The following is a 19,705-nucleotide window of genomic DNA, read 5'->3' on the forward strand; positions in this document are numbered from 1 at the left end:
CTTCTAATGACTGACACAGGGGAGAAGGGCTGGAGGAATGGAAATACGACCATGATAACCAAATTGGGTTAATGGAACCCATGACTGAGAACTTATTTGTCATAATACAGGTAAGGTGCCAAGTTAGCATTTTCTAGGAAAACCAGGTAGAGTCCCTAGGTTAAGCCTGGGGTTAACCTTCCATGCTGTGACAAGCTGTCCTCCTGAACTGTGGCTATAGCAACAGAGAGGTGGGAGCCAAAAGCAACATTTAGTTACTTTTACTTCCTAGGTCGCCTTCCCCTCTCAAAGATAAGCAGACACTATTGAGAAAATGCAAGACCTTCAGCCGCTCTTCAGTGTATCACAAGCCGATAAACACCCAACTGCTCCAAAGAGGGTCAAGAAAGATGAAACAGAATACTCCTCGATTTAAATCTTGGGAAAGCTAGCTCGGAAACCCAAAGAATGGGAGTGCTGAGTTATCTATGTGCGGGAGGGGATTTCACGCAAAGCACTAAATGTAGTTTAGCAAATGCCACCCCACCTATTTGATTGTGTAATTTTCTGAAAGAATTACTTAGCACAGACACACTCTAAGTTTGTCTTTGCTCTTCCATGAACAGGACAAGCCACAGATAATTAAGGGTGAAATTATGTATGTATCACGGGTAAAAAAAATAAAGAAAAACCTACAGTCTTAGAGCTTACCATTAAGACTCATTTCATCTCAGAGTTCACCAGTAAATTGAATGTATAAAGCACCTCTCACACTGAAAGTCAGAGAGCAAAGCACCAAAGCAAAACAAATACCGTGATTAAGGGAAATTGAAAGCCACGGCAGGAACACAATTCTTTAGTCCACGTTTAAGTCTAGGAGTGGAACTGCAAATAACTGGAACCATGCGGGCGATTTAAAAAAAAATGTTATGGTCCTCGGATTTCTCATCTCAAATCTCGGCCATCATTTTGGCTTTGTTTTAAACATTTTCTTAATTTATTCCATGGTACCTTGAAAATCATACCCCTGCTTTGCCATTTCTTAGATGGACAGATTTACTTTAAGTGATTTTTGACAGAAATAACCAGAAGTGGTCTTTGCTAACCTGTGAAGCTATTATGCACGTGAGAAGGAGATCTCCTGGAAGTTTCCAGTCTTCCTAACGTGAGGGACCCCAGAGAGAACAATGTACTCTGCCCTGACAGACATAAAGATGACTTTGTAGATTTGTGACTGTTGAATGGGACAGGGCATGCAGGAGGGTCACTGAAACACATGGACACTGATTTCATGGTGGGTGGTACTGTTCTAGCATAATCCTGAGCCTCCTGAAACACTTGAAAGAATATTATGGCAAGTGAGTTTTGGAAAAGCAAGGAATAAACAGAAATGCTATAGTTCTTCCTTGTTGCCTGGCATTGGTTTCCCAGCAGAGATGCTGAGAGATGCTGAGAGGAGATGCTGAGAGATGCTAAGAGATGCTGAGAGGAGATGCTGAGAGATGCTGAGAGGAGATGCTGAGAGATGCTGAGAGGAGATGCTGAGAGGAGATGCTGAGAGATGCTGAGAGATGCTGAGAGGAGATGCTGAGAGATGCTGAGAGGAGATGCTGAGAGATGCTGAGAGGAGATGCCGAGAGATGCTGAGAGATGCTGAGAGGAGATGCTGAGAGATGCTGAGAGATCCTGAGAGATGCTGAGAGATGCTGAGAGGAGATGCTGAGAGATGCTGAGAGATCCTGAGAGATGCTGAGAGGAGATGCTGAGAGATCCTGAGAGATGCTGAGAGATGCTGAGAGGAGATGCTGAGAGGAGATGCTGAGAGATGCTGAGAGGAGATGCCGAGAGATGCCGAGAGATGCTGAGAGATGCTGAGAGGAGATGCTGAGAGATCCTGAGAGATGCTGAGAGATGCTGAGAGGAGATGCTGAGAGGAGATGCTGAGAGATGCTGAGAGATGCTGACTGTTTTCTGGATGAGTCAGCACCAAGGGTCAGGTAGAAGTTGTAGATGCAATTGATGAACAGCAGCTTCCCCTTCCCCGGATCTCTGGTGCTGCTCTCTATTTTATCCCCCTCCATTTTCCCTCCTTGCCCCCTCTTTTCCCAATACCTAGTTCTTCTTTTGGGAATCTCTAATGTGGGATGTTTGGGGGTCAGGATTGATAATTACTGTTTGTAAAGGGCAGTAGGGGATTTCAGCAAGATTTCAAGTGTAGTTCAGAGTCACCTCATCCTTGGTACATAGCCAAGGCAGTCCTTGAACTCCTGATCTTTCTACCACTTTCATATATATTATATATGAGATTAATTTGTAATAATTCACTTATAAATAGTCATTTTTATCTGCCACAAAATGTACATAGCTCCCCCAAATGATACAGATAAAACCTGCTTTTTTGCTTATTTATTTATTGGCTTCTTTGAAACAAGATCTCTACATGCCTAAGCTGGCCTCTAAGTTATCATGTAGCTGAGGAGAGCCTTCAACCCTGTAGTGGCTATTCCTGGTTGTCAACTTGACTATATTTGGAATGAACTACAATCCAGAATTGGAAGGCTCACCACTGACCCTTATCTGGAGGCTTGGAAATCCTTATCTGGATCTTGGTATGGAGATCTTGAGCCATAGTGGCTATGGATTCCAGAAGATTGAATCTCGGAGTTTGAGGAACACACCTTTAATCTGGACTCCACCTTCTGCTGGAGACAATATAAGGACATTGGAAGAAGGGAGTCTAGCTCTTGCTCCTGCTCCTTCGCCTGCTTGCTACGTGAGAATGAGTAACTGCTAGATCCTTGGACTTCCATTCACAGCTGCGACTGAACCATTGTTGGGAATTGGGCTGCCAACTGTAAGTCATCAATAAATTCCTTTACTATCTAGAGACTGTCCATAAGTTCTGTGACTCTAGAGAACTCTGACTAATACAGAAGTTGGTACCAGGAGTGGTTCTAGAGTAACAGAAGTACAAGGATGAATCTTTTAAAATACTGGAATTGGCTTGTTGATCCACCAGCACTTTCAACTATTGAAACCTCTCCAGATTCTCTCCCTCCTGGGAGCTCAGAGAATTTTGAAGACCCATGGTTGAAACTATATTCTGAACTTAAAGAAGCTAATGCCCTTGATTTTCTTAATGAATTAGGTGATTCAGTGCACAAAGCTTTCTACAAGATGGGGAAAAAATCGGAAAATGATTTTACTGGCTGGCTGCTCTTAGTATCTGTGGAAAAAATGATGAATGAAAGGAAGGAGTTGTGTGATAAAATCGAAAGGCTCCAGACACAAGTAAACGATCTAAAAGTTGCTAAGTGTGTCCTTGAGGAGAATCTTCTCTCTTGTAGCAATAGAGCTCAAGTTGCAGAAAATCAAACAGAAACTCTCATTGTAAGGTTGGCTGAACTACAGCGAAAATTCAAGTCTCAGCCTCAGAGTGTGTCGACAGTTAAAGTAAGGGCTCTAATTGGCAAAGAATGGGATCCTACAACATGGGACGGGGATGTGTGGGAAGACCATGTTGAAGCTGAGAATTTTGAATCCTCAGATTCTCAAGGGTTTGCCCCACCTGAGGAAGTAGTACCCTCAGCCCCACCCCTTGAAATAATGCCTTCCCCACATGAGGAAATTAATTTTGCAGAGTCTGATAAACCAGCAAGGACTTTCACTACTGATGTTTCTCAAGGCCCACCAATAGTTTCTTCTAGACCTGTAACCAGACTCAAAGCAAAACAGGCTCCTAGAGGGGAGGTAGAAAGTGTAGTCCATGAGGAAATTCGCTACACTACTAAGGAGCTTAATGAGTTTGCTAATTCATTCAAGCAGAAACCTGGTGAATATGTGTGGGAATGGATTTTAAGGGTGTGGGATAAGGGTGGAAGGAACATAAAACTAGAGCAGGCTGAGTTTATTGACATGGGTCCTCTGAGTAGAGATTCTAGGTTTAATACGGAAGCTCGCATAGTTAAAAAAGGTGTCAAAAGTTTGTTTGAATGGTTGGCTGAGGTGTTTATCAAAAGATGGCCTACTGGAAATGATTTGGAGATGCCTGATATTCCGTGGCTTAGTGTTGATGAAGGGATTTTAAGACTTAGGGAAATTGCAATGCTAGAGTGGATATATTGTGTAAAGCATAATTGTCCACAATGGGAAGGTCCAGAAGATATGCCTTTCACTAGCTCTATAAGACGCAAATTGGTGAGAGGGGCACCAGCACATTTGAAGGGTTTTGTTCTTTCCCTTTTCCTTGTGCCATCTTAGCATTGGAGATGCTTCTGCTCAATTAGATGAATTGAATTCACTGGGTTTAGTTGGATTCCGAGGTAACAAGGGCCAGGTGGCAGCATTGAATCGCTGGAGACAAGGTGATTCTAGTTATTATAATGGACAGCGTAGACAAAAGAATGTTTATAATAACATACCCAGTAATGGTCAGCACAGGAGAGGTGAAATTTATAATGGCATGACTCGGTTGGACCTTTGGTACTGGCTAACCAATCATGGTGTTTCCAGGAATGAAATACATAGGAAGCCTACTGCATATTTGTTTGATCTGTATAAGCAGAAAAATTCTCAAACAAATGAAAGAAAGGCTACATTAGATCGTGGTAAACAGCCAAATGAAAGAAAGGCTACATTAGATCATGGTAAACAGCAATCTCGGCCAGTGAATCAATTTCCAGACTTGAGACAGTTTGCAGATCCAGAACCCCTTGAATGAAGGGGTGGCCAGGTTCCGCTGAGGAAGGATCTTGATAAGACACTCAAAGGTTTTGCTGTTACCCTTTCTCCAGTTCTTCCCCAGAGGGACCTACGGCCTTTTACAAGGGTAACTGTACACTGGGGAAAAGGAAATAATCAGACTTTTTGGGGTCTGCTGGATACTGGTTCTGAGTTGACACTGATCCCAGGGGATCCCAAGAAACATTGTGGCCCTCCAGTTAAAGTAGGGGCTTATGGAGGGCAGGTGATTAATGGAGTTTTGACTGATGTCCGACTCACAGTAGGTCCAGTAGGTCCCCGGACACATCCTGTGGTGATTTCCCCAGTTCCAGAATGTATAATTGGGATAGATATACTCAGAAATTGGCAGAATTCTCATATTGGTTCCCTGAACTGTAGAGTGAGGGCTATTATGGTTGGAAAGGCCAAATGGAAGCCTTTAGAGTTGCCTCTGCCAAAGAAAATAGTGAATCAAAAACAGTATCGTATTCCTGGAGGAATTGCAGAAATTACTGCCACTATCAAGGACTTGAAAGATGCAGGGGTGGTGGTTCCCACCACATCTCCGTTTAACTCTCCTATCTGGCCAGTGCAGAAAACAGATGGATCATGGAGAATGACAGTTGATTATCGAAAACTAAATCAGGTAGTAACTCCAATTGCAGCTGCTGTACCAGACGTAGTTTCGTTACTTGAGCAAATTAACACATCTCCTGGCACCTGGTATGCGGCTATTGATCTGGCAAATGCCTTCTTCTCAGTACCTGTCCATAAGGACCACCAGAAGCAATTTGCTTTCAGTTGGCAAGGCCAACAGTATACCTTCACAGTTTTGCCTCAAGGATATATTAACTCTCCTGCCCTGTGTCATAATTTAGTTAGAAGGGATCTTGATCGTTTGGATCTTCCACAAAATATCACATTGGTGCACTATATTGATGACATTATGCTGATTGGACCAAGTGAGCAGGAAGTAGCAACCACTTTGGACTCATTGGTAACACATATGCGTATCAGAGGATGGGAAATAAATCCAACCAAAATTCAAGGACCATCTACCTCAGTGAAATTCTTAGGAGTCCAGTGGTGTGGGGCATGCAGAGATATTCCTTCTAAGGTGAAAGATAAGTTATTGCACCTGGCCCCTCCTACAACCAAGAAAGAAGCACAACGTTTAGTGGGTCTATTTGGATTCTGGAGACAACACATCCCTCACTTGGGTGTGTTACTTAGGCCTATTTACCAAGTGACTCGGAAAGCTGCTAGCTTTGTGTGGGGCCTGGAACAGGAGAAGGCCCTTCAACAGGTCCAGGCTGCTGTGCAGGCTGCTCTACCACTTGGACCATATGACCCAGCAGACCCGATGGTACTTGAGGTGTCTGTGGCTGATAGAGATGCTGTTTGGAGCCTCTGGCAGGCCCCTGTAGGTGAATCACAGAAAAGGCCTTTGGGATTTTGGAGCAAAGCTCTACCATCATCTGCAGACAACTATTCTCCCTTTGAAAAACAGCTCTTGGCCTGCTATTGGGCCTTAGTGGAAACTGAACGTTTGACAATAGGACACCAAGTTACTATGCGGCCTGAACTACCCATCATGAGCTGGGTACTATCAGATACTGCAAGTCATAAAGTGGGACGCGCACAGCAGCAGTCTATTATCAAATGGAAGTGGTATATACGTGATCGGGCCAGAGCAGGTCCTGAAGGCACAAGCAAGTTACATGAAGAAGTTGCTCAAATGCCTATGGTTTCTACTCCTGTTACAATGCCATCTGCTGCCAAGCATGCGCCTATAGCCTCATGGGGTGTTCCCTATGATCAACTGACTGAAGAGGAGAAGACTAGAGCCTGGTTTACTGATGGCTCTGCACGTTATGCAGGCACCACCCAGAAGTGGATAGCTGCAGCATTACAACCCCTTTCTGGGACAACCTTGAAAGACACAGGTGAAGGAAAATCTTCACAGTGGGCAGAACTTCGGGCAGTACACATGGTATTACAGTTTGTTTGCAAGAAGAAATGGCCAGATGTACGATTATTCACTGACTCATGGGCTGTAGCCAATGGATTGGCTGGATGGTCAGGGACTTGGAAAGATCACAATTGGAAAATTGGTGAGAAAGACATCTGGGGAAGAAGTATGTGGATAGATCTCTCCAAATGGGCAAAGGATGTGAAGATATTTGTGTCCCATGTAAATGCTCACCAAAAGGTGACTTCAGCCGAGGATGAGTTCAATAATCAAGTGGATAAGATGACCCGTTCTGTGGACAATCAGCCTCTCTCCCCAGCCATCCCTGTCATTGCTCAATGGGCACATGAACAAAGTGGCCACGGTGGTCGAGATGGAGGTTATGCTTGGGCTCAGCAACACGGGCTTCCACTCACCAAGGCTGACCTGGCTACAGCTGCTGCTGATTGCCAGATCTGCCAACAGCAGAAACCAACACTGAGCCCCAGATATGGCACCATTCCTCGAGGTGACCAGCCAGCAACCTGGTGGCAGGTTGACTACATTGGACCACTTCCTTCATGGAAAGGACAGCGTTTTGTTCTTACTGGAGTAGATACTTATTCTGGTTATGGATTTGCCTTTCCTGCACGTAATGCCTCTGCTAAAACCACCATTCATGGACTGATAGAATGCCTTATCTATCGTCATGGAATTCCACACAGTATTGCTTCTGACCAAGGAACTCATTTCACAGCCAGAGAAGTACGACAGTGGGCCCACGATCATGGAATTCACTGGTCTTACCACGTTCCCCACCATCCTGAAGCAGCTGGTCTGATAGAAAGATGGAATGGCCTTTTGAAGACGCAGTTACAGCGCCAATTAGGTGGTAACAGCTTGGAAGGCTGGGGTAGAGTTCTTCAGATGCAGTATATGCTTTGAATCAGCGCTCGATATATGGTACAGTTTCACCCATAGCCAGGATTCATGGGTCCAGGAATCAAGGGGTGGAAAAGGGAATAATTCCACTTACTATCACTCCTAGTGACCCTCTAGGAAAATTTTTGCTTCCTGTCCCCATAACTCTAGGTTCTGCTGGCCTAGAAGTTTTGGCTCCAGAGAGGGGAGTGCTCCTACCAGGAGCTACAACAAACATTCCACTGAACTGGAAGCTCAGACTTCCCCCTGGTCATTTTGGGCTTCTTATGCCCTTAAACCAACAGGCTAAAAAAGGAATAACAGTGTTAGGAGGGGTGATAGATCCAGATTACCATGGCGAAATTGGATTACCTCTTCACAATGGTGGTAAGCAAGATTATGTCTGGAGTGTAGGAGACCCCTTAGGGCGTCTCTTAGTACTACCATGTCCTGTGATTAAAGTCAATGGGAAACTACAACAGCCTAATCCAAGCAGGATGACAAAGGACGCAGACCCATCAGGAATGAAGGTATGGGTCAATCCTCCAGGAAAAGAGCCAAGACCTGCTGAGGTGCTGGCTGAAGGAGAAGGAAATACAGAATGGGTAGTAGAGGAAGGTAGTTATAAATACCAATTAAGGCCACGTAACCAGTTGCAGAAACGAGGATTATAAAGTAATATGAATGCCCATTGTAAATTTACTAATGCGTTTGCGATTGTACGAGGGATAGTTATATCATGTTAGGCGTATTTACAACCTTGTTATTGTTTCATGTGAACATGAGATATTATTTGTGTCAAGTTGACAAGGGGTGGATTGTAGTGGCTATTCCTGGTTGTCAACTTGACTATATTTGGAATGAACTACAATCCAGAATTGGAAGGCTCACCACTGACCCTTATCTGGAGGCTTGGAAATCCTTATCTGGATCTTGGTATGGAGATCTTGAGCCATAGTGGCTATGGATTCCAGAAGATTGAATCTCGGAGTTTGAGGAACACACCTTTAATCTGGACTCCACCTTCTGCTGGAGACAATATAAGGACATTGGAAGAAGGGAGTCTAGCTCTTGCTCCTGCTCCTTCGCCTGCTTGCTACGTGAGAATGAGTAACTGCTAGATCCTTGGACTTCCATTCACAGCTGCGACTGAACCATTGTTGGGAATTGGGCTGCCGACTGTAAGTCATCAATAAATTCCTTTACTATCTAGAGACTGTCCATAAGTTCTGTGACTCTAGAGAACCCTGACTAATACAAACCCCTAGACAAGCACCCACCAGTGGTTCTCAACTCCATTCTGTTGGCTTGAAAATGCAGAAAACAATTTCCCTTCCTTGTGCCCTTTGTCAAACTGATATAACCAAGAGCCCTGGGGTCCAGGAACTGGGATATTTCCAAAGAATACTTTGATAGCTTTAATGTGCATCTAAAGCTGAAACTCATTATCCTCAGGGTTCAGGATATCTAGTAGAACAAACACTTCTTAAAATGAAGACTCTACATTGAGTCCATGTTCAACCCAGAGCATTTCTGTCTGGGATAAACATCGTGTAGGGTCAATGTAGGTGCACATTTCTGAAACTTGGGGGATGGCATAAATTCATCTATGTCGCCTTCAAGGACTCGGTGATTGACTTGGGATTTGATTCTGTCTAATTCACTGCAGGAATCCTTAAACATCACACCGTGAAATAGAGACAGAATGTAAATTATCAAGTAAAATAAGTAGAGAAAATGTGAAGAGCGATTTGAAGCTGACGGTGGCAGGCTTTAAAATTATGGCCATGAACAGATTTAATTTTCCACCATTCTTTGGCTTCCAGGAGAAAAAAAAAACGCTCAGGTGTACTTATGTTATCTCCAGTGTGCTGGCTCAGAACTTTGTGCCTCAGAACCCAGAAGTCCCTGAAAATAGATGGGTTCTGATCTGGTTCCATACATACACCAGGATGCTGGCAGATCTCTCTCGGAGAACTTTAGCTTTATACTTCCCGTGAGGTACAGCGTAGCGGAAGACTCTGTTCCAGATGGCACTGTTGGCTAGGAGTGGGTTTCTCCACAACGTTTGGCAACCTTACTCGGAATCGATGTTTTCAATTGCTAAAACTTCCAGTCTATACTGCTTACCAGGATCACTGGGAAGCTTCGGGTGGTATGGAGCAATGGCACATCTCATTGAAGGTCTCACAGCTATGAGCATCTGACATCTGTGCAGAAGGCAAGGCGAAATGCACACTTCAGCTCTTAGAGACTTAAGAGGGTGTTGTCTTTGGAAAGGTGTTGTTGACGCTGATCACTTTTTTTCACGTTTGCAATGTTTGGGATTTTATTTTTCCTTTGTGGCACTGGTAATTGAACCCGGAGGCCTCATTAACACTGGGGGTTCCATTCTACCCTTGAACTATAACCTCTGTCCATCCATTAGGGGATTTTTGGATTTGGGGAAAACAATTGAATTAACAGACAGTCCATTTTAACCACGGCTGCCTATCAAATGGGTTTTCTTTCCTAGCTGGAGGATAAGGATTTTTAGCTGTAACTTGTTCGTTGTTCAATAATAATAACAGCTATTAAGATTAAAGTGCCAATGATAAGCTAGGATAGTCTGTGCATAAGCAACAGGGGTCTCTCTGAGGTATTCCCGAAATGTGACTGGGAAACTCAGGTCTCTGTAAGCTACTAACCTTGCTGGAAACCATAGCCCTCCCAAGTGACAGTCCTCATTTCTCCCAGCAAGTTGGCTGTCCACCAGTAGAGTGTCTGTCCACCTCGCCACCAACCCACTCAGAATGTTCTAGAACATTTTTGTCTTTTTCTCTATAAACTGTATAATGTAGATGATGACTAAATGTGTGCTGTAGTTTGGTATTTAAAGCAAAAAGGCAAGCAAGCCCAAACAATGAAGTCCAGCCTTGGGTGAGCCCAGCAGGCCGGGTTTAGTCACATCGAGGAGTAAGAGTGAGTGAGCTTCGTCTTTTTTCTAGACGCTCGTGTCTTCAGGCTCCAGACACACCACTTGATTAGTCTCATCAGAGATTTTAATGAAATTAAACAATAATAAAAAGTACTTGCTAAATGTGTTGTTCCCGAATCTGGCCTGGCTCCTCCTAGCCCCCCAAATTCATTGTTTCCGAGTCCCCATCCTTTTACCCAAACCTCTAACGAACAAGTCCACTGGGAGTCCTCTCTGTTTCCCAAAGAAAGTAGTTCATTCATATAATGTCCCCTTTGTCATCAACACCGAGAAATGTCACTTTGATTAAACACAACCCTGAATGACTAAAACCACAGTACAATAAAGTCTCTGGAGCTATCTTTCAGAACAACTGATCGCTCTCCAGTCTTAATCCTCCGGAGTCTTATTTAATCAAAATGATGTTGCTAATTAAGGATTAAAACTTCTGAATAGAATGAAAAAGGATTTCTTTCTCCTTCGGGCAGGTCAAGGAGGCAAAATTTCCTATGAGGGAGTGAGCGTCCTATCTTCCTTTGATAAACTGCAGCCTTCCCTGACATTAGGACCTAATCCAAAATAGGCTTCAGTGTTTTGTAATACTAATATGGAGGGGTGGGGGAGGGGGAGGAGGAAGAATTCACTTGGATACTTGCATACATGTAGATAACATTGACTCTAAACATTTTTCTTTAGTGCAGTTTTTAAAAACCTGCAAGTGGTTTGCCTCCATGTGTGTTTGAACCTTGTGCCTGCATGGTCCTTCCCTCCAGAGGAGGGTGTCAGACGCCCTGAAGTGGAGTCACTGGTGGCTTTTAGACAAGCCTGGGTGTCAGTAGCAACTGGGCTTGAATTCTTCAGAAGAGCAGCAAGTGCTTTCAACCACTGAGTCATCTCTCCAGTTCCTCATTTAATGTTTTAAGATTATTATTTTTCAACATTTTTGTCTGGGTGCTGATGTCTGCCACGGTTTATTGTGAAATAACAGTGGTGGAGAGATAGCTATGCTTGACAATGTTGGGAACCTGATTCACACACACACACACACACACACACACACACACACACACACACACACACACACGTCAACACAACGCTTCCATGTTTGCTTTCAGTTGTTATGAAAAGTGTATGGACTAATTAACTTCAAAAGAGGACAGTGTGGTTTCATAGCTCCCAGGATTTCAGCCACCAAACACAGTTGAGAAAGTACTGGTGCAGCCTTCAGACAGGAATAAAGAACCTGGTCAAGGTCAGTGGCTTGTGGTAGGAGCAGTGAGACTTCCCCCAGGCCTACTTGGCTCAGGGTCAAATTCTATTCATTGGGACAAAGCACTGTGTGTCTTCTTACTTGGAGAATGAAGTCATCAGTTTTTATTAGGAGGTTGTCAATCTTGGTTTATAGCTGATCATGATTTATTCTGGATTTATTTTATTGTTTATTTGTGTGTGTGTGTGTGTGTGTGTGTGTGCTTATGTCTGAATGCCTGTATGTTCACATACCTGTGTGTGTCTGTAGAGGCCAGAAGAGGTCACTGGATCACCTGGAGCTATAGTTATAAGCAGCTGTGAATCACTTGAGCAGGGTTCTGGGAACCAAATTACCAAATTACAGTTTTCTGGGAGAGCACCAAGTGTTCACCATATCTCTGACCTTGACCATGACTATTGACTGACCCATCATCACAGATGTCACCACACTGCCACTGACCCAGCCCAACTAATGATAAAGGCCAAACAGTGAGAAAACCCAAACCAGGACCCAATGTTGTCACTCTGTCTTCTATCCTATCAAATGTCACTTACCAGTTACAAAATGGCATTGGCTTCTTTGATTCCCGTTCCTGACTGCCACACATATCTGGCGGACAGACGACAGCCCTTATTCCTCCTGTGCCCAGGCAGAGAGTCAGCAGTGCTACATGAAACAACCCAGCCTGTTCCTCCACAGACGTGTTGTTAAACACAGGATAAGCGCCTCTGTAGAAATTCTCCGCTGGAAAAGCCAGCATGGATAACAAGGCAGTGCCTGTTGGTAGAGAGAAAAGGAGACTGCTTGCAGCACAGATGTAGACTCGCCGGAGCGTATCGTAAATAAGCCCTTTACTCTGGAAGGTTCATGGCTGTATGGGTGTCTTACCAGCATACTTAAAGCTGATCTTTGCAATTTCAGGGATGGCTTGAATTTCCTAAGTGGCTCAGTGGCTCAGAGCATGCTCTGCTCTCGTGAGAGGGATCAAGTTCAGTTCTGTGGTGTGGCTGTCAGATGCCCTCTTTTGGCCTTTGTGGCTTCACTCCCGTACACATAATTGAAAATTAAATACCAAACTTGCAAATTCTTTGGTTCATTTGTAATTGGCTCATATATAAAATTTTATTAAAGAATTCTCTTTATTGCATGTTTTAACTGCACCAAAGTTCTGGGTTTTGTTTTACCCCCCGCTTCCAGTTTAAACCATCTTTCCTCTAAGAATGTATAAAGAAATTATGGCAATTTTTTAACAACATTAAAATAATTCAGAATTGTTTTATGTGAAAATTAAGCCATTTGTTGTGGCAGAGTATACCTGTAATACTGGCTCTCAGGAGGAGGGAAAGGTCAAGAGTTTAAGGACATCCTTTGGGCATGTATGCCCTTGCTTCTCGATTTTCTCACACAGCTTCCTGGAGCCTTCCTGGCACACACAGAGAGAAGAGAACCTGGGGCAGGGGCAGGAGTGTGTCCTGGGTCATGCAGACCAGTCAGGAGGACATAGGACACAGAGTGACAGGGAAGCTTGGGTACCATCTCCACTTTTACCTTGTGGTCCCTGGTTTGGTGACTCTGCTCTTCCAATGGAAATCGCTGAGCAGCCCCCCTTCTTTGCTAAGTTGTCCATTTGTTGCCAAGCATCTTCATATGATATATTGTTTCCTTTTGAAACTAACCTTGGGGTGTCAGTTGGTACAGCTCACCTTTTTCCTGTCCTTTTGTCCCTCCCTCCTTCCCGCTTTCTCTTCCTCCTTTCCTCCTTTCCTCTCTCTCTCCCTTCCTCCCTCCATCCCCTTCCTTCATTCTCCTTTTCCCTTTCTTCCTTCTGTCCTCCCTTCCTGTGTTACTAGGGCAGACTCTACTATATGTTAGGCATGCTCTTTGTCACGGAGCTACATCCTAAACATTATTAATTATTATTATTTAGTCCATTTGAATACTTTTGTTCTGTTCAATTACTCTGACATTACCATTTTTGGTATGAAATTTTGCAAAGTTGTTATGGGGGTTAGTTCCTCAATGACACATGAAGTTCTACAGAAATACAGATTGGGTACCTCATTTAACATCTTCTCTATATGGCTTTACCAGGTGACCAATGTATGCATTTGATTATTGTGAGCGCCCGTCTCGCCAGCAAGAACAACGCCACAATAGGATCCTTCTGCACATGTTTATTGGGAGAGCATTGATTGCATAGGCGAAAGACCCTGAGCCCAGAAATGGTGCTGCTTATATAGGCCTAGGAGTGATGTGTCCATACCTGATTGGTTATGCTACCAATACCTCATTAATATGCGTCAGGCCAGGCAGTGACTTGGCAAAAAAAAACTCTTATGCACATGTGCACATTGGTTGTTTACCCATAATCATGGGCAGTGGCCAGTGGTAGCCAGCGCCATCTTGTAATGGCGTTTGTGGCTTCCCACAGATTATCATTCAGCAGTGGGTTGACTGTTTGTGAGAGTGAACCCTTTAAATTATTGGCTTTGACATTCTTTCTTTCAAGGTCAGCCAGATGTGACTCAATATGTTTCTCTAATATTTGATCTTCTTGCCCAGAAGTTTGATGTGAGGTTTGGCAATACCAAGTTATCCAAGAGCATGCTCAGTTCATCTGGTCCACACAGTAACCACCTACAATCTACTTCCAGACCACATGGTACCCCTATATAAGTAACAAAGATGTTCTACTTGCAGCCTTTGGGAAAATGTCACAACACTCTGATTTCATTAGAGCAAGATTTTACTTCTACAGTAAAACTGATATGTGATAAAATGCAAATAAATCTGCAATGCATTTGATAAGATTTTATCTCTTTGATGTGAGGCATGTGTCCTGCATACGTTGTCTGCCTATATCTGTAAGCCCCTTGAAGAGAGGTGTTGCCATATTTTATTGGAGGTCGTGGGGGAACAACTCAGGAGTGAGTGGTTATGTCAGAAAGGCAGACATACAGAAAGCAGTTGCATAGCAGAAAGGTAAGTGTATTTATTGCTTGTAGAGACCAGGGTATTTTTGTGGGGGTTATCTCTCAGGTGCCAGCCACTTTGATTTTAGAGATGGGGCCTCTCAGTGACCTGTTGCTTGTCAAGTAGGCTAGTGATGTGTAGTGGTTTCCTCTGAATTTGAACATTCTTTCCGGGAAAGAGAGGTCAGGAGATCTAGGAGGTAACCTAAATTCTCATGTCCAGGGAAAGATGAAATTTTGAAGATTCACCCAGTCCCCTCTCCAGAGTCATAGAGGCAATAAACAGGAGTTGAGGGAGGAGATGGACCACCCACGATGCAGAGAGGGGAGTCTATGACCCTGGAGCTGTCGGAAAGACATGGGAAGAGCTCTGGTAACATTGGCTTCAAGTCCTCGAACATGTTGGAGATGGTTCTGTGATGGTGGCGCTCATATTTTGAGTCATCCCCACGCCTATAAATAATCCTTCACCCACATCCCCCTTAGTAACCCCAACAAAAATTCACTGGTTCACAAAATTGAATTTTGATGTAACTATTACTTTAGTTTGTCATAGATTCTCTACCTGGAATAAGTAAGTGTGTGTGTGGCAGAGGGTTAGTGTTTCCTAAGAGAGGTCTCTTACACAATAGCAGGCAGCCTTTCTTCATCTCCCAGTGTTGCTAAACTTGAGTACCACCACATCACCAATTTGGACATTGATTCTGGGGATGAACTCAGCTCTTAATGCTCCCATGACAGACATTACTGACTGAGCCATCTCCCTCCCCAGCCCATGCATCCGCAACCATCTAGGTCTGATAACAGCATAGCTAAACTCAGAAACTAACAATAAACATGGGTCTTGACAAAACAGCAGGAGCAAGAGACTTCACAAATCTCAGGTACAGAGTGAATATTTGAAGGAGTTTACTGTTTCAGGCAGAGAGGAAAATAAATAGGAGAGGAAAAAGTAGGGATATAGCCAGGCTCTCATTGTCATTGGAGGTGAGCACAGACCCTTCCAGAGGAACTCACTTCATATACATTGTAAAGGTTCTGATATGATAAATTTGGACTTATTTTTAGATAATAGAAACAATATGGATACAACATGAAGCAATATGTATTCATTCTTTTTCAGGAAGTTGTATTGGTAAACTGGCATGTGGGCTGGAACTGGACAAAGGGCTGGTAGCTCAGTAGGTAGGCCATGGTCAAGAAGAACACTATTTCAGGCAGAGGCTGGACTTTAGTTGGAATCTCTAATATTTAGTAATGGCTTGCAGTGTTATGGCAGTTGTGAGTGGAAAGTTCAGGGTATGACTTATAGTAAGAAAACAAAGCCAAGCTCAGCACCACGGGAGGCTCAGGTAAGATGACTGTAGTTTCAAGGCCTGATAGAACTACACAGTGGCTTTCTATCCTGAGTGAGGTAACCCAATCACAAAAGAACTTACACAATATGTACTCACTGATAAGTGGATATTAGCCCAGAAACTTAGAATACCCAAGATACAAGATACAATTTGCTAAACACATGAAACTCAAGAAGAATGAAGACCAAAGTGTGGAACCTTTGCCCCTTCTTAGAACTGGGAACAAAACACCCATGGAAAGAGTTACAGAGACAAAATTTGGAGCTGAGATGAAAGGATGGACCATGTAGAGACTGCCATATCTGGGGAGCCATCCCATAATCAGCTTCCAAACACTGACACCATTGCATACACTAGCAAGATTTTGCTGAAAGGACCCAGATATAGCTGTCTCTTGTGAGACTATTCCTGGGCCTAACAAACACAGAAGTGGATGCTCACAGTCAGCTATTGGATGGATCAGAGGGCCCCCAATGGAGGAGCTAGAGAAAGTAACCAAGGAGCTAAAGGAATATGCAACCCTATAAGTGGAACAACAATATGAACTAACCAGTACCCTGGAGCTCGTGTCTCTAGCTGCACATGTATCAGAAGATGGCCTAGTTGGCCATCAGTGGAAAGAGAGGCCCATTGGTCCTGCAAACTTTATATGCCTCAGTATGGGGGAACGCCAGGGCCAAGAAGTAGGAGTGGGTGGTTGGGGGAGTAGGTGGGGGAGCATGTGGGGGACTTTTGGGATAGCATTGGAAATGTAAATGAAATAAATATCAAAAACAAAAACCAAAAAACTAAGACAGTCCAGGCTGCTTAGAAAGATCCTGTCTCAAAATAAGAAGGTAAAATGGAAGACCATGTAGCTCAGGGGTGTAGGGTTTGTGTAGCATGTAGCCTGGCTTCAATACTCTGTGTGCGTGTGTGTGTGTGTGTGTGTGTGTGTGTGTGTGTGTGTGTGTGTGTGAGAGAGAGAGAGAGAGAGAGAGAGAGAGAGAAGAAAGCCATCTAACACACTAAGAACAAGGACACATGGGGAGGCAATCTAGTTCCTTTTGCTTGGAAAAATTCCAAAGTCCAGATCTCCCTTTTCGATCCCAGAGTGGTGCCTTACCCAGTTCAGGGTTATAGAAATCACAACACTAAACAAGAAAATGACCTAATGCTTGTCGTGTGGTGTGCTGTCCAGTCAAGGAGAATTCTTCTTTCCTTATCTTGCTTACTCTTTCTCCTTATCAGAGTGTTCCCTGACACACAATAGCAGCCTGCTAGGGCCGACTCACCCAGGTCTACTTGTCTCACACTCACTGCCACTGTCAGGGAACCACTTCACCTGGAGACTCTCCCTGCACAGTACCTGCCCAGGCTCTTCTGCTCACAGCCTTGGAGGTTACCTCAAGTCCTTCATCACATTAATGCTTTTCTGGAAATGGTTGCCACGGTATCATGTCTTGAACATTACTCTTGCTTAAACCACCATGCCGAGACTTTAGCATCTCCATTTAAGCAGTCTTGGTGGCCATGTGTGCTGTTTGTTGAGGTCAATGATTCACAGCTGTTACTTCCATCCTCCCCTTGGCAGCTGCTTGTCTAGGAAGGATGACTGAAGGGTTGATTCAGCATAAAGTTGTTCAGAGCCAGGAAGACAGGAGAGTGGGTAAAAGTGCTTGTCATGTGACCTGATAATCCTGAAGCCCTGTAAAATGCTGGGTGTGGTAGCACACATCTGTAGTTCCTGTACTAGTAGGTTAAGATAGGAAGGAGGCAGAGGTGGGAGAACTGGCTGGAAGCTCACAGGCAACTTCTCTGGAATAGGTGTCTTATTAGCAGAAAGAAGAGAGGCTGTCTTAGTCAGGGTTTCTATTCCTGAACAAACATCATGACCAAGAAGCAAGTTGGGTAGGAAAGGATTTATTCAGCTTACACTTCCACACTGCTATTCACCACCAAAGGAAGTCAGGACTCAAGCAGGTCAGGAAGTAGGAGCCGATGCAGAGGCCATGGAGGGATGTTACTCACTGGCTTGCTTCCCCTGGCTTGCTCAGCTTGCTTTCTTATAGAACCCAGGACTATCAGCTTAAGGATGGCACTACCCACAATGGGCCCTCCTGACTTGTTCACTAATTGAGAACATGCCTTACAGCTGGATCTCATGGAGGCATTTCCTCAAGGGTCCCTTTCCTGTGATAACTCCAGCTTGTGTCAAGTTGACACAAAACCAGCCAGTACAGGGACTCTGCCTCAAACAATATGTAAGATAAAAAATCTACAAATCTACTTCTAAAAGCTGTCCTCTCACCTACACACACACACACACACACACACACACACACACACACACACACACACACTCACACTGGTAGATTATCAACCAGCTTGCTCTTTATGCCTCGTCAAGCATTTCCAAGCTTCTGTTCATTGTTCTTTGTATAAACAATCATACTGTCCTGTCTGAATTCACTTATTTTTAAATCATATCACTTGATCTTAAAATCCAGAAAACATATCTTTATATGAACTCTAATTACCATATGATTGATTATAAAAGCCAAACACTTCTTAGTTTATTCTACGTGAACTTCCACAACCTTTTCAGCATATTTCTTCCAGTTGTGAAGCAAATGAATTCCGTGTTTCATAGAGGATCTACCACAAATTTGAGTTAAAGCACAAAGAGGGAGGCAGGGGGCATTGCGAGGTGTATAGGACACTGACATACAAAGATATACTTAGCATAAAATATAGTAATCGCAATGCTCTAAGTATTAAAAATCCTGGAAAACTCAATATACACACCTACTAACAGCCTAAATAATACAAAGAATGAAATAAATTGAAATGACATATCTTATTGTATTTTATGCTAAGGACAGGGTGGGAGCAAAATTAAAAATTCTTAACAAAAATGTATGTATCTCTGTGCCCTCCCCCAAATACTGTCATTAGGGGACACTCACCTAGGAAATGTAGAGATAAGGCTATGTACATCAGTTTGTTCCTTCCGAAGTACTCATCCGCAAGCCATCCCATGAACACAGGGGTAAGGACTGAGGTTCCAATAAAGCCCAAGTTGAGCATGGCTGCCTGGTGGTTGTAGGAGCCAAGCCTCCCTGTGCAAAAGGGGATCATGTTGCAGACGACTTCGAAGAAAGTGAACCTCTCACACAGCTCCACCAGAAGCAAGCAGATTCCAACTCGAAAACATCCATAAGGGCCCACTGTCTTCCACTGCTCAGGGCCACCATGTAAGACTAAGGGTGTTTTTTCATCATTTATGATGAAGTCTGTAATGGGCATGACTGCTTTTCCTAGACTATCACTTATGTGAGTTGCTTGGACCTAGTGTCTTTTTTTTTTAACCCTATTCCTCTAATGGAAAAAAAAAAGACGGCTGCTTAGAATTTCACATCTCCATGCTAGAATTTCTTGAGCTTTTTTGCACATGAATGCTATTTTTTGATGATCTGGAAGCCCAAGAGAGAAGACCTGAGCATTTAAACACTCAAAGCTCAGCACAGCCACATCTGATTTGTTTGTTTCATTACTTAGAGACCAAATTAGACGCTTCATCCAAAATTATATTGAATCACGTGACTCCAGTTG

The 19,705-nt window shown here is 43.7% G+C and overlaps 1 protein-coding gene across 3 annotated transcripts in view; it reads right to left on the reverse strand.

Moving 5' to 3' along the window:
* Slc15a5 (solute carrier family 15, member 5) overlaps positions 1-19,399 on the reverse strand; it is a 96,331-nt gene extending 76,932 nt beyond the window's left edge. The window contains exons 1-2 of one of the 3 annotated variants that reach the window (NM_177787.4): positions 19,060-19,399; positions 12,336-12,558 (exon numbers count right to left, since the gene is read on the reverse strand). In NM_177787.4, coding sequence (NP_808455.2) covers positions 12,336-12,558; positions 19,060-19,399 — 563 coding nt within the window. Of the gene's footprint in view, positions 1-12,335; positions 12,686-19,059 lie in introns of those variants that run through there. The other 2 variants (XM_017321607.1, XM_017321608.1) reach the window with 2 other exon arrangements.
* Between the last annotated feature and the right edge of the window lie 306 nt (positions 19,400-19,705).

Source organism: Mus musculus, chromosome 6 (assembly GCF_000001635.26).
Source record: "Mus musculus strain C57BL/6J chromosome 6, GRCm38.p6 C57BL/6J".
NCBI classification, from domain to species: Eukaryota; Metazoa; Chordata; class Mammalia; order Rodentia; family Muridae; genus Mus; species Mus musculus.